This window comes from Oncorhynchus gorbuscha, linkage group LG13 (assembly GCF_021184085.1).
Source record: "Oncorhynchus gorbuscha isolate QuinsamMale2020 ecotype Even-year linkage group LG13, OgorEven_v1.0, whole genome shotgun sequence".
In the NCBI taxonomy this organism is placed as follows: domain Eukaryota; kingdom Metazoa; phylum Chordata; class Actinopteri; order Salmoniformes; family Salmonidae; genus Oncorhynchus; species Oncorhynchus gorbuscha.
Window position 1 is genome coordinate 35,370,273 of NC_060185.1, and position 12,766 is coordinate 35,383,038.

The window sequence follows — 12,766 nt, forward strand, 5'->3', positions numbered from 1 at the left end:
ATGGAGAGGAACCCCTCCCTCAATGGGTATGTTGTAGCAATTATGTCTCAACTCAAACAGATGTCTCTGCTCCTTGCCCCCTCTCTCTCTGCTCCTCTACTTCTATCCCCTCCTCTTCCTCCCTCTCTCTCTGCTCCTTGCCCCCTCTCTCTGCTCCTCTACTTCTATCCCCTCCTCTTCCTCCCTCTCTCTCTGCTCCTCGCCCCCTCTCTCTCTGCTCCTCTACTTCTATCCCCTCCTCTTCCTCCCTCTCTCTCTGCTCCTCGCCCCCTCTCTCTCTGCTCCTCTACTTCTATCCCCTCCTCTTCCTCCCTCTCTCTCTGCTCCTTTACTTCTATCCCCTCATCTTCCTCCCTCTCTCCCCTCATCTTCCTCCCTCTCTCCCCTCATCTTCCTCCCCCTCTCTCTGCTCCCCACCCCCTCTTTCTGCTCCTTTACTTATATCCCCTCCTCTTCCTCCCTCTCTCTCTGCTCCTCGCCCCCTCTCTGCTCCTTTACTTCTATCCCCTCTTCCTTCCTCTCGCTGCTCCTCGCCCCCTCTCTCCATGCTCCTCGCCCCCTCTCTCCATGCTCCTCGCCCCCCCTCTCTCACTGCTCCTCGCCCCCCTCTCTCACTGCTCCTCGCCCCCTCTCTCGCTGCTCCTCGCCCCCTCTCTCGCTGCCCCTCGCCCCCCTCTCTCGCTGCCCCTCGCCCCCCTCTCTCGCTGCTCCTCGCACCCCCTCACGCTGCTCCTCGCACCCCCTCTCTCGCTGCTCCTCGCACCCCCTCTCTCGCTGCTCCTCGCACCCCTCTCTCGCTGCTCCTCGCCCCCTCTCTCGCTGCTCCTCGCCCCCCCTCTCTCGCTGCTCCTCGCCCCCTCTCTCTCGCTGCTCCTCGCCCCCTCTCTCTCGCTGCTCCTCGCCCCCTCTCTCTCGCTGTTCCTCGCCCCCCCTCTCTCGCTGCTCCTCGCTGCTCCTCGCCCCCCCCCCTCTCTCGCTGCTCCTCGCCCCCCCCCCTCTCTCGCTGCTCCTCGCCCCCCTCTCTCGCTGCTCCTCGCCCCCCTCTCTCTCGCTGCTCGCTGCCTCGCCCCCCTCTCTCGCTGCTCCTCGCCCCCCCTCTCTCGCTGCTCCTCTGCCCCTCCCCTCTCTCGCTGCTCCTCTGCCCCTCCCCTCTCTCGCTGCTCCTCTGCCCCTCCCCTCTCTCGCTGCTCCTCTGCCCCCCCCTCTCTCGCTGCTCCTCTGCCCCCTCTCTCTCGCTGCTCCTCTGCCCCCTGCCCCTCTCTCGCTGCTCCTCTGCCCCCTCTCTCTCGCTGCTCCTCGCCCCTCTCTCTCTCGCTGCTCCTCTGCCCCCCCTCTCTCGCTGCTCCTCGCCCCCTCTCTCGCTGCTCCTCGCCCCCTCCTCTCTCGCTGCTCCTCTGCCCCCCCCCTCTCTCGCTGCTCCTCTGCCCCCCCTCTCTCGCTGCTCCTCTGCCCCCCTCTCTCGCTGCTCCTCTGCCCCCCCCCCTCTCTCGCTGCTCCTCTGCCCCCCTCTCTCGCTGCTCCTCTGCCCCCCTCTCTCGCTGCTCCTCTGCCCCCCTCTCTCGCTGCTCCTCTGCCCCCCTCTCTCGCTGCTCCTCTGCCCCCCTCTCTCCTCTCTCGCTGCTCCTCTGCCCCCCCTCTCTCGCTGCTCCTCTGCCCCCCTCTCTCGCTGCTCCTCTGCCCCCCCTCTCTCGCTGCTCCTCTGCCCCCTCTCTCGCTGCTCCTCTGCCCCCCCCTCTCTCGCTGCTCCTCGCCCCCTCTCTCGCTGCTCCTCGCCCCCTCTCTCGCTGCTCCTCGCCCCCTCTCTCGCTGCTCCTCGCCCCTCCACTCTTCGCTCCTCACTCTCTTCTACTGCTTTCCCCTCCTCTCCCCTACCCACCCCTCCCTCTCTCGATCTCTTAGGTCAAGGAGATAACGCGGGACATCAAACAGCTGGACCATGCTAAGCGTCACCTGACCACCTCCATCACCACCCTCAACCACCTGCACATGCTGGCCGGGGGCGTGGACTCTCTAGAGTGGGTACTCACAGTGCCACCTATGGACGTGGAGGGGAGGGCCAACGGTGGGCTGCGACCCATAGTGAAAAGCACCGATCTAGAAATTACACAGGGATGAATCCTAAGTTAAATACGTGTGGGCGACTCAGACTTTTTCTTGTAATACATGCATTGATGTCAATGGAAGATTTGTGAAAATGTAGCTCTATGTGCATCTCAAGTTAGGAGTTGGCACATAAAAAGGAATACTAAAGATCATTGGAAACCATTGTGCACTGTTACTGCCTCAAGGCAAGGTGCTGGGTCTGTCTTAGTTTGGCACATATACCATTGACTACACGTTGAAGTGGCTGCTCGTATGTGCATCCACTAGCAAGAACTCCAAGCTAGAACTGTCAGTGATCTGTGTGTGTCCCAGGGCAATGACGAGGAAGAGGCAGTATGGAGAGGTGGCTAACCTGCTACAGGGTGTAGTCAACGTCCTGGAGCACTTCCACAAATACATGGGAATCCCTCAAATCAGACAGCTCTCAGAGAGGTAACCATACACGCACACGCATGTACGCACACACCCCTGCACATGCACACACACGGGCAACACATTCCCTTTCTGAACTGACAGCCAGCCCAGGCCAGGCCTGTTGAGCCCAGAGGAATTCTGTTGTGCTCATCAGAATCAGACCCTGTTTTATATTTACTGAGGAGAGGAGGCTGCAGGCTGCTGAAATACACAGGAAGGAGATGCACTGAATAGGAACTCCTTTATGCAGACATTTTCCACTGAGGGCTTGGGCTGTGCTTTCCACTGGATGGGTGTGTTTGAGAGAGTGTCCTTGTGTGTGCGTGCCAGAGAGGAAAAGTGTGATTGAGAGAGCGAGAGTGTTTCTTTGTGTATCTGCTCTTGTGTGTGTGATTGAAAGAGTAGGCCTTTGTCCTCTCTCTTCTTTCCCCTGTTCCCCGTAGGAACAGTTCTGGGGTGTGTTAAGCACTAGTCCAGACCCCATACCATCACTACAGAGTACGGTCTGTGTTCAGCCTTCAACCCAGCTAGTCCCTATGTCCCTCTCGCTGGGGGAGCTAGCTATGCTATCTGCTCTGTTTGCCTTGGAGTGGATGATAAAAACATGAATTTAGGAGAGTAAGGAAGTGTGTGTGTGTGTGTGTGTGTGTGTGTGTGTGTGTGTGTGTGTGTGTGTGTGTGTGTGTGTGTGTGTGTGTGTGTGTGTGTGTGTGTGTGAGAGGTGTCGTTGAATGTTTTTTTTTCTTCCACAAACTCATGTTTATCCAGAGTTGTGTGTCCAGTGTCCATCAAAGCCACCCACACTCTTACCACCACTGTTTTGTTATCTGGAAAAGGTTAAATGGAAAATACTGAGTCTTCAGAAGAAATTGACAAACATTTGGTGGGAAGACCAGACAGAGGGACAGCTGGAGCATTGGTCTGACTGATTGTCAGGGGCATCTGCAGGGCACTGCCCACCCTGTGGCATGGCATCCATCTTGTTTACTCTGGAAGGTTCTTCTTGTTGCTCTAAGATTGGACTCTGAATGCCCCACCAGATTCACTCTTCACATTAGGCCAGATGTTCTGGTTCCCACCATGGAACTATGTGCTGTACTGTGTAACCCAATAAACTCTTCTGGAATTTGTCTGTCCCATTGAGTAAACAAACCACTGGCCTGAAACCAGTCAGTCACAACTTACCAGTGGGTCACACCCAACCTAGCTACCATTTTGGAAACTGTTTCATGATGAAAATATCTATAGTTATGCTACACCAGCTCTAAACACCGCTCCAGCTTTCATGATGGCAGTGTTTTCTCAATGTTTCTCCACTGTTTGTGTCATCCACAGGGTAAAAGTGGCCCAAAGCGAGCTGGGGACTCAGATCCTGGCAGACTTTGAAGAGGCCTTCCCTGCTCAGGGGTCAAAGGTGAATTCCTTGTATGCTATATGTGCGTCATTAAAAAATTGTATGTGTGACTATACATTAAATAGATAATGTATGTGTTTACCCAAGGTATTTTGTGTACTCTATATCCCCAGAGAGCAGGGGGACCCAGTAATGTTCTGAGGGATGCCTGTCTTGTGGCCAACGTCTTGGACCCCCGCATCAAACAGGAGATCATCAAGAAGTTCATCAGACAGCACCTCTCTGAGTACATGGTGCTCTTCCAGGAGAACCAGGATGTAAGTTTCAGTTTAGTGTACTGCTAAGCATTAAAGTGGAACTGACACCATTTTAGCAAAATTAAATATTATTCAAGTCTGTTCATATACACTCCCAGGAATATGATATGATTCTGACAAGTAAGAATTTGAATATGATTGTTTACATAAATTCATAGAATTTTTGGGAGTTATGTATAGTAAGGCATTTGTGAAATTTCTATATCAGTATAGAGTGGCAAAGCGGCTGTGCGTTTGGACAATTAATAGACACTGCAGTAAATAAAATCTAATAAAAACATCGGCCCCTGTCCAGGACCGGAGTCTATGCAGACCGGTGCGCCATAGCCAATCAGAGCTACAGTAGGCCTATATGCAAATAAGCTATTTGCCACATGGGCCTGCCATCATATACATCGAACTGGACTGTGTGTTTACAGGCAGTAGCAACAGCGTGGCTTTAGATCATTAGAACGCCTTCGCCACTAAATACACTTGAATGGATTTCTACGAATGTGTAAATTACCACTTGGGAGTCCTCTTACATCTGGCAACTTCACAGTATTATTCATCAAACAACCACGAAAAGATAGCCTATCTCTACCTCAGTTGCCTATGCACATCAACAACAACAAGACCCAAAAACGAATACTAGACAGAGCAAGATGAGCTAAACAAGGGAACATTAGGTAAACCCTCTCAAACATTGTAGCTTGTTGGCCATCTGCTGTGCTTTGCAGATATGCATAATATGGTGCGACCCTAATCAAAAAGTATTTAATATTTAAAAATGTTTTGCACTGCATGGATCACCGCTGCTGTTGAATGCAGCATTGCTATATGGTGCACTCACAATGTATTGTACTGTAGTTGAGTAGCCAGCCGAGGCTACTCCTCAAATGTTGCTGAATTCACTGATGCCAGGCTGTAATTTCATAAAGTAGATGACTCAACTGTTATACTCGCTTGTGTGTCCTATTCGTTCCGTGGGCCTTGTATTTGACACGTGCGTTAGCCTTTTAGCCACGATATGACTGACTTGTGATAATTTCCCTGGCTAGTTTGATTATATTGACATTCCCAGCCTTAGTTCAGTTGTCCGTTTATGTTCTAAACATTTAGTTATTAAAACTGAAACGGTACGTCCCAAATGGGTAGAGGCAGCAAACAATGCACCAGGCCAGCTGTGATTTACAATCTGATAGCAATATTTTCTGGAGTACCAAGAAATGTATTGGTGAATTATATTGAACTGCATCCATTGATTCTGCCAACAATGTCTTAATGTACGTCATGGAATTAAAGTAAAATATAACCTATTTTTAAAACCTCTTATGAAGTTGGTTTTGAAGCATAAACTGGGTATTTTATATTTTTTTACTGATATGATGGTCTGTTTCACATCTGCGAAGTAGTTAAAACGCTGTCAGTTCGACTTTAAACTAAGGCGGCCATTTTGGGTCCATTACACGAGGGATCTTCGGTAGGTACAAATGGGGATAATGGACACAAAATATATATTTTAGTTTGTGGTCCAAACACAAACTAGTATTTCTTCCTTTGTAGATCATGTGAATCATAATTGAGATGTACATTGACTGATCTTAAATAATGCTAGTGTTGTGACAGTGCGTCTGTGGATCCTCCACCTGAAAGTGTGTTTGTCCACTGACCTGACTCAGGTAGCTTGGCTGGATAAGATTGACCGGCGCTACGCCTGGATTAAGCGTCAGCTGGTGGACTATGAGGAGAAGTACGGACGCATGTTCCCTGAAGAGTGGTGTATGACTGAACGCATCGCTGTGGAGTTCTGCCACATCACCAGGTACACACACACACACACCCTGTACTGGAAACTGTTGACAACTAGAGCCTCACTGTGATCACATTCTATCAACTGTTGTAATAGTTGTTCTCCTCTATCATCCAAACGCTATTCAGTATACATTTGATTTACCGTAATTGCTGGACTATAAGCCGCTACTTTATTCCCACTCTTTGAACCTTGCGGTTTATACAATGTTGCGGCTAATTTATGGATTTTTCCCGCTTTCACAAGATTCACGCCGCCAAAAAACTGAGCACCGTCACATAATCGGGCGCGCTCAAACTTCCCATCATTCTGATTACGGTAGTAATTTTGTCACCCTCATCATGGCAAAGACACGGAGAAATGCATATGATGCAGCTTTCAAGTTGAAGGCGATCGATCTGGCTATTGGAAAAGGAAAGAGAGCTGCTGCATGGGAGCTTGGCCTTAATGAGTCGATTATAAGACTTTGTAAACAGCAGCGTGAGGAACTGACTCCGTGCAAAAAGACAACAAACCTTTCAGAGGGAAGAAAAGCAGATGGCCCAAAGTATTTTCAGCCACTCGACATCAGTGTAAATCATGCATTTAAGGTGGCGCTCCGTGTTCAGTGGGAGGCTTGGATGACAAGTGGGGAGAAATCCTTCACTAAAACGAGCCGCAGGCGAAGAGCATCTTATGGTCAAGTCTGCCAGTGGGTCCTGACAGCGTGGAGCATTGTCAAAAAATCCACTATCATCAACGGGTTTCGAAAGGCTGGACTGCTGCGTGTTGAAGGGGCAGCATGAGCTCAGCGGGGTATTTGCCTCCGGATGAAAGTGACGAGAGCGACAATGAAAACAATCCAACATCGGATGAAGCAATTCTGAGGCTATTCAACTCCAACACCGAAGGAGATGACTTCAGTGGTTTCAGTGCACAGGAGGCGGAAGATAGTGAAACAAATGAACTTGGTCAATGTACCGGCAGGCACCTGCGGCTTATAGACATGTGCGGCGTATTTATGTACAAAATACATGTTTTTTAATAATTCAGTGGGTGCGGTTTATATTCAGGTGCGCTTAATAGTCCAGCAATTACGGTAGTCTTTGTTAGCCTACATGAGCACAGACCTGCTATCACAATCATTCATGCTGCTTTGAGATGTGTTGACAACCCTATGTGTCTGTGTGTCATCCAGGACAGAGCTGGCCAAAGTGATGCGGACACGGGCCAAAGAGATCGAGGTCAAGCTGCTTCTGTTTGCCATTCAGAGGACCACCAACTTCGAGGGGCTGCTCGCCAAGCGCTTCTCTGGGTGCACCCTCACCGACGGGCCCGGGGTTAGATACACACACTCACACTCACTCAATCAATCAATCATCATCATCTTCGGGCCATCATTGCTGACACTAGTGTTGTTTTCAGGTGAAGAAGCCGGAGACACCACTGGAGTCCACCAACCCTTTCCTGGAGGACGAGATTGGAGAGGATGGTTCAGAGATGGAGGAGGATCTGGATAGGGTAAGACATGTTTGAGATGACCCTGTCTGAACATCCACCTTGATAGGTATAGGCTGACCTACTGAGGTTATTTTCTGTGTCATGGTGACTCATTATGGGAATATCTCTAGAAGGATCTCGATAGGACCTTTTACGGGATGACTTTGGAAAGAAAATACTCATCCCCAAGAGAGAAATCATGAGTAGTAATTACATCCTACATTGTTGACCATTTTCCGCTCCCCAGCCCAAGAAGCACAAGGCTCCTGACAACCCCTTCCATGGCATTATTTCCAAGTGCTTCGAGTCTCACCTCTATGTCTACATCGAGTCTCAGGACAAGTGAGTTGTGTGTGATGTAGTGTGTGAGTGATGTAGAGATCTGGCGCATATTTGTGTGCCCAGAACTGTTCCTTTCTCCCTCATTAGCCCTGTCGTTCCCTCTTGTTTCTGTTTCTTCCGGTTTCTCTCTGCTGGGGCTGAAATGGTTCCTATGAGCTGCATGACCACAGACGCTGAGAAAGAGGGATTGAAAAGTGATGCTGCAGCAGATCGTTCTTCTCTTCCTCCCTCTCTCTACTCCTTTTTTTTCTCTCTCACTCTCTATTTCTCTCTCACTCTCTTTCCTCTACCTCACCTCCTTCCACCCTCCCCCTCAGAAATGTGGTCTCCCCAGAAACGAGGCACTTATCTGAGGCTTGTTCGTCTCGCGGCAAACCCTAGTATTGGATCTCTGGAGCATTTAGTGTTTGTCAGTCTGACTGGGACTTACATTATCTGGCTATGGCTTCCTTTCACAACAGACATGGCCAGACGATTCTACATTAGGCGTTTCCAAAGCAGCTTGTCTCAATGGAATACAACAGGAGAGAGAATAGTGACTTGATTGTTCATACAAAGTAGATTTTGTTTTTTGTCCGTGGCTTCATTTTACAGTAACAGTGGGGTAAAGTAATAGATCATAACAGCCGTTTAGACATTGATATCAAAGTACAGTGAAGACAGCCGCAATAGAGGGAGAATCTCCTACCCTGTCTGTCTCTTCCATTTTATCATCACTGAACTTTGTGTGGCAGGTTGGCGTTTGTCATGAGTCTTGCTCTGGGGGCAGCTCTGCAGAGTGGTCACTTGCTGGCACAGCCACAAAGCCATAAAATCTGATTTTAAACCTATCCCTAACTACACTGCTAACCCTAATGCTAAACCTTACATTTAGAACAAAAAGCTAATTTGAGTTTTTATAAATATTTATGATGAAGCCAATTTTGAATTTTCAGCTGGCCCAGCTAGTGTAAATCGCTCAGTTCTGCCTCCAGGGCAAGATTCATGGCAGTAAATGTCAACCTGCGTGTGTGTGCTGGTATCTGGGGCTCATCACTGAACTGTGTGTGTTATTGTAATTGTTGTCAGGAACCTGGGGGAGATGATTGACCGTTTTGTGTCAGACTTCCGGGCGCAGGGCCCCCCCAAGGCGGGCACGGAGGACGGTGGAGCGGTGCTGCCCAGCTGTGCTGACCTGTTTGTCTACTATAAGAAGTGCATGGTGCAGTGCTCTCAGCTCAGCACAGGGGAACCTATGATCGCCTTCACCACCATCTTCCAGAAGTACCTCAGAGAGTATGCCTGGAAGATACTGTCTGGAAACCTGCCCAAGTAATTTACTACAGCCTAGCCTAATGATGATCAGATTTATTTGTGTGATGTAGGTCTAGTAATGATTTTTTAAGTGCATTTTAATCAGGCTGCTCACATACTGTATTGGGCCCTAGAACCAGGATGGCAGGTTGCAGTACTTCCCAGTACGGGTTCTGGAAGACCACCGTGTACTCTGGTTTTCATTCAAACCATTTTTTGAATGATTTCTGGCTTTGCTAGGGAAAATATTCTAACACAAGTTGAACTATGACAACCAGTATAAACTGTGGCCTGCTAGGAGCTAGACTGGGACAAATGCTTCTGTCAAAGCAAGATTACAATTCTGAAAGATGATATACGCTATCATTTGCTTCAATTCCCTTTTGATGAAGGAATCTGACAAAGTTTGTTCATTCAGAAGAGTGATCCGTCATTCTCCGGGGTTTGTTTGATAGTTCATGTGTTTAGTCGTCACTGTGTTTGATCGTCTGGGTTTGCATGTCATGTGGTGCTGGAGATGTTTACATCGCGGTGAGGACTAATACCTCATGAGCGAAAACATCTTTGGCTCGCTGGCCACATTATAAGACCTATTATTTACTGTGGTTGATAGACATGCACACACACAGACCTCTTGTGTGGTGTGTGTGTGTATTGGTTTGTGGAGTTTTAAAGGGGGCCCTTTGGGGGTTGGAGCTGTGTTGGTTTTCCCAGAAATCTCGGCTGTGGCGTTTATTAATGAGAGGGAGGCGGTTTAGCCATGTTGCCATGGTAACCGTGCCCCTCTGTCTGTGTGTATGTCTCTGGCTGTCTCAATTATACAAAACTTTCTTTGAATTATAACCTGTAACTAGAGACAGGAGTTTCTGCTTGTCAGTTCACACTAGGTCCCAGAGTTTTCCCTTTAGAGCTCATGTGAGCAGACTTCTGTCCCTAATTCACAAGAGAACTATTGACTATTTTTCTCAATCTCTCTCTCACACTCTCTCTGTCTCTCAGGACTAGCAGTAACAGTGGAGGCCTGACCATCAAGAGTCTACTGCAGGAGAAGGAGGGTTCGGAGGCTGCTAAGTTCACTCTAGAGGAGCTGTGCCTCATCTGTAGCATTCTCAGTACTGCAGAGTACTGTCTGGCCACAACACAGCAGGTTAGAACACACACACACAAACACACTCAAACGGGCCTAGACTTAATGTTAAACTATTCTGTGTCTGTGTCAGTTGGAGGAGAAGCTGAAGGAGAAGGTGGATAAGAACCTGGTGGAGAGAATCAACCTGACTGGAGAGATGGACACATTCAGCAAGTACGTACCAAATCCTAGGAGCAATTTCTGCCAACTAAAACTGAACAATAGTTTGAGATAAAGTGGAATAATTGGATGTGAAGTCCCATGACGGTCAACTCTGTCTCTTTCTGTGTCTGTCAGTGTGATCTCCAACAGTATCCAGTTGCTTGTTCAGGACCTGGACGCTGCCTGTGACCCTGCTCTCACTGCAATGAGCAAGGTGGGACACCCACTGCATTCCTCTCCTCCTTACACTGTCATATTTTATTTTCACTTTCAACCATTCCCTCACTGTCCCTCTTGGTCTCCTTCCCTCTAGATGCCATGGCAGAGCGTAGAGCATGTAGGTGACCAGAGTCCCTATGTGACGTCAGTCATCATGCACATCAAACAGAACGTCCCCATCATCAGAGATAACCTGGCCTCCACACGAAAATACTTCACCCAGTTCTGCATCAAGTTCACCAAGTGAGTTACTTCCCTCTTCACTGTTCATCAATGTGTGTGAGGAAGACTTGGTACTCCCATTGACAAGATTCTATCTTGTCTTTTTTTTCAGCTCTTTCATTCCTAAATTCATCAATCACTTGTTCAGGTGTAAGACTATCAGCATGGTGGGGGCTGAACAGGTAAACATACTTACCCTTTTATGTCATTAGCCTTTACCTAAGTAGAATTATGCTTATGGTCTCCATAATGATAACTTTTTGACAATTGTTTGTTTGCTACCTGTAGCTGATAATTCAGCTAGTTTTATTGGTAACGTTGTTTCTTCTTCTGCTTTGTTCTTCAGCTCCTCCTGGACACCCACTCCCTGAAGACAGTGTTGTTGGATCTGCCCTCTATAGGCTCTCAGGTGGTCCGCAAGGCCCCAGCCAGCTACACCAAGATAGTCGTGAAGGGGATGACCCGCGCTGAGATGATCCTCAAGGTGAGCCCTGTGACACTAAAGCATAATTCATAGTCTACAGACGCCGAGACGCGTTAGTCCGACGTCCCATTGTGACAGATTCGCGGCTCTAAGACCACCAGCCGCGGGAGACATTTACATTTAAGTCATTTAGCAGACGCTCTTATCCAGAGTGACTTACAAATTAGACGCACAGCTCGAACGCGCACCTTCCCCAAAATTCCCAACCAACGCAGCTCCTCTATTTGAATGTGTTGACCGTTGGAGAAGTTGCATAAGCCGCACTGAGAATTGGAAAAGTATGAAAGCCAGTGGTCAAATGTTCTAGAACACTGCTGCGTGTATATGTACAATTTTCAGACACTGATAGGTGCATAACATGACCACGCAACAATGTTTCTCTTCAACCATGCTACAACGTTTCTGTGCAACCACGCAACAACGTTTCATTATAGCCACTTCTATCTAAGCCTAACCTTAACCCACGCTTCAAGGTTAATCCTAACCATGAACCTCTACCCTTTAAATACACTGGCTTGGTTAAACATGACTATAGCCACTTCATTCCTGTGTTCTGGCATTAAATAATAAGACTAAATACAGGCTATTGTCTAAGTTTTGTGCAGTTTGACCACTGAGCCAAGTATGAACATTGTCTGACTTTTATTTTATTTTTATTTTACCTGTATTTTACTAGACAAGTCAGTTAAGAACAAATTCTTATTTTCAGTGACTGCCTAGGAACAGTGGGTTAACTGCCTGTTCAGGGGCAGAACGACAGATTTTGTCGACCAGATTATCGATTTAAGTTATATTTTCATTGAATAACTGCATGTTTACAGGCTAATTCTTTCTTTTTAACCTGACTAAGGAAAGAGTTTTATGCCGACGGTCCCAGTAGAAGGCCACCTCACATTAGGTAGCTGAGGAATAGGAACTGAGCTGTACCCCTGGGTTTTAATGAGAGAGACAGGAGAGGAAGGTAGGCTTTAAAACACATATGCGGACGTGCACGCACACACACAGCGTGTCGATCAGCTGAAGCCAAGAGAGGTGTGAATGGTTAGGGAATGCAGGCATCCGCGTATACTCACACAAGCAAACACACACACACACACACACTTTTTGGGAATGCTCACACGCATCAGACACATGTATCCATGGCTTGTCTCTTCTACAGAGTAAATACAGTCTAATTGGTTGACCTTGCCCCAGGGTTAGCCAATAGAATGCAGAAAGACAATGGCACACACCGGTCTTCTCAGACAAACCCCACCCTGCCCTAGAGCCTATCCCCTCACCCTGCCCTAGTCCAGTTACATCTGCCCCCAAGGCTTGTGACCCGATCCCAGAGGAAATTTCGCTCACCCCCTTGTCACACACACACACACACGCTTAACTGCCTGCCTTAAAGGTATGCAGCCTCGATGTCTGTCTAATGGGTTGTTTTAATGGTCAGCCTTGGACCTGCTCTAAT

General features: G+C 48.3%; 1 protein-coding gene across 1 annotated transcript in view; it reads left to right on the forward strand.

Moving 5' to 3' along the window:
• LOC123992787 (vacuolar protein sorting-associated protein 53 homolog) overlaps window positions 1–12,766 on the forward strand; it is a 32,267-nt gene that overhangs the window by 13,060 nt on the left and 6,441 nt on the right. Inside the window, exons 6-20 of the mRNA XM_046294312.1 lie at window positions 1,900–2,015; window positions 2,416–2,535; window positions 3,853–3,931; window positions 4,045–4,188; window positions 5,850–5,992; window positions 7,158–7,299; window positions 7,385–7,480; window positions 7,707–7,801; window positions 8,870–9,112; window positions 10,094–10,241; window positions 10,315–10,397; window positions 10,521–10,599; window positions 10,699–10,847; window positions 10,939–11,008; window positions 11,173–11,310. Coding sequence (XP_046150268.1) covers window positions 1,900–2,015; window positions 2,416–2,535; window positions 3,853–3,931; window positions 4,045–4,188; window positions 5,850–5,992; window positions 7,158–7,299; window positions 7,385–7,480; window positions 7,707–7,801; window positions 8,870–9,112; window positions 10,094–10,241; window positions 10,315–10,397; window positions 10,521–10,599; window positions 10,699–10,847; window positions 10,939–11,008; window positions 11,173–11,310 — 1,845 coding nt within the window. The remainder of the gene's footprint in view (window positions 1–1,899; window positions 2,016–2,415; window positions 2,536–3,852; window positions 3,932–4,044; window positions 4,189–5,849; window positions 5,993–7,157; window positions 7,300–7,384; window positions 7,481–7,706; window positions 7,802–8,869; window positions 9,113–10,093; window positions 10,242–10,314; window positions 10,398–10,520; window positions 10,600–10,698; window positions 10,848–10,938; window positions 11,009–11,172; window positions 11,311–12,766) is intronic.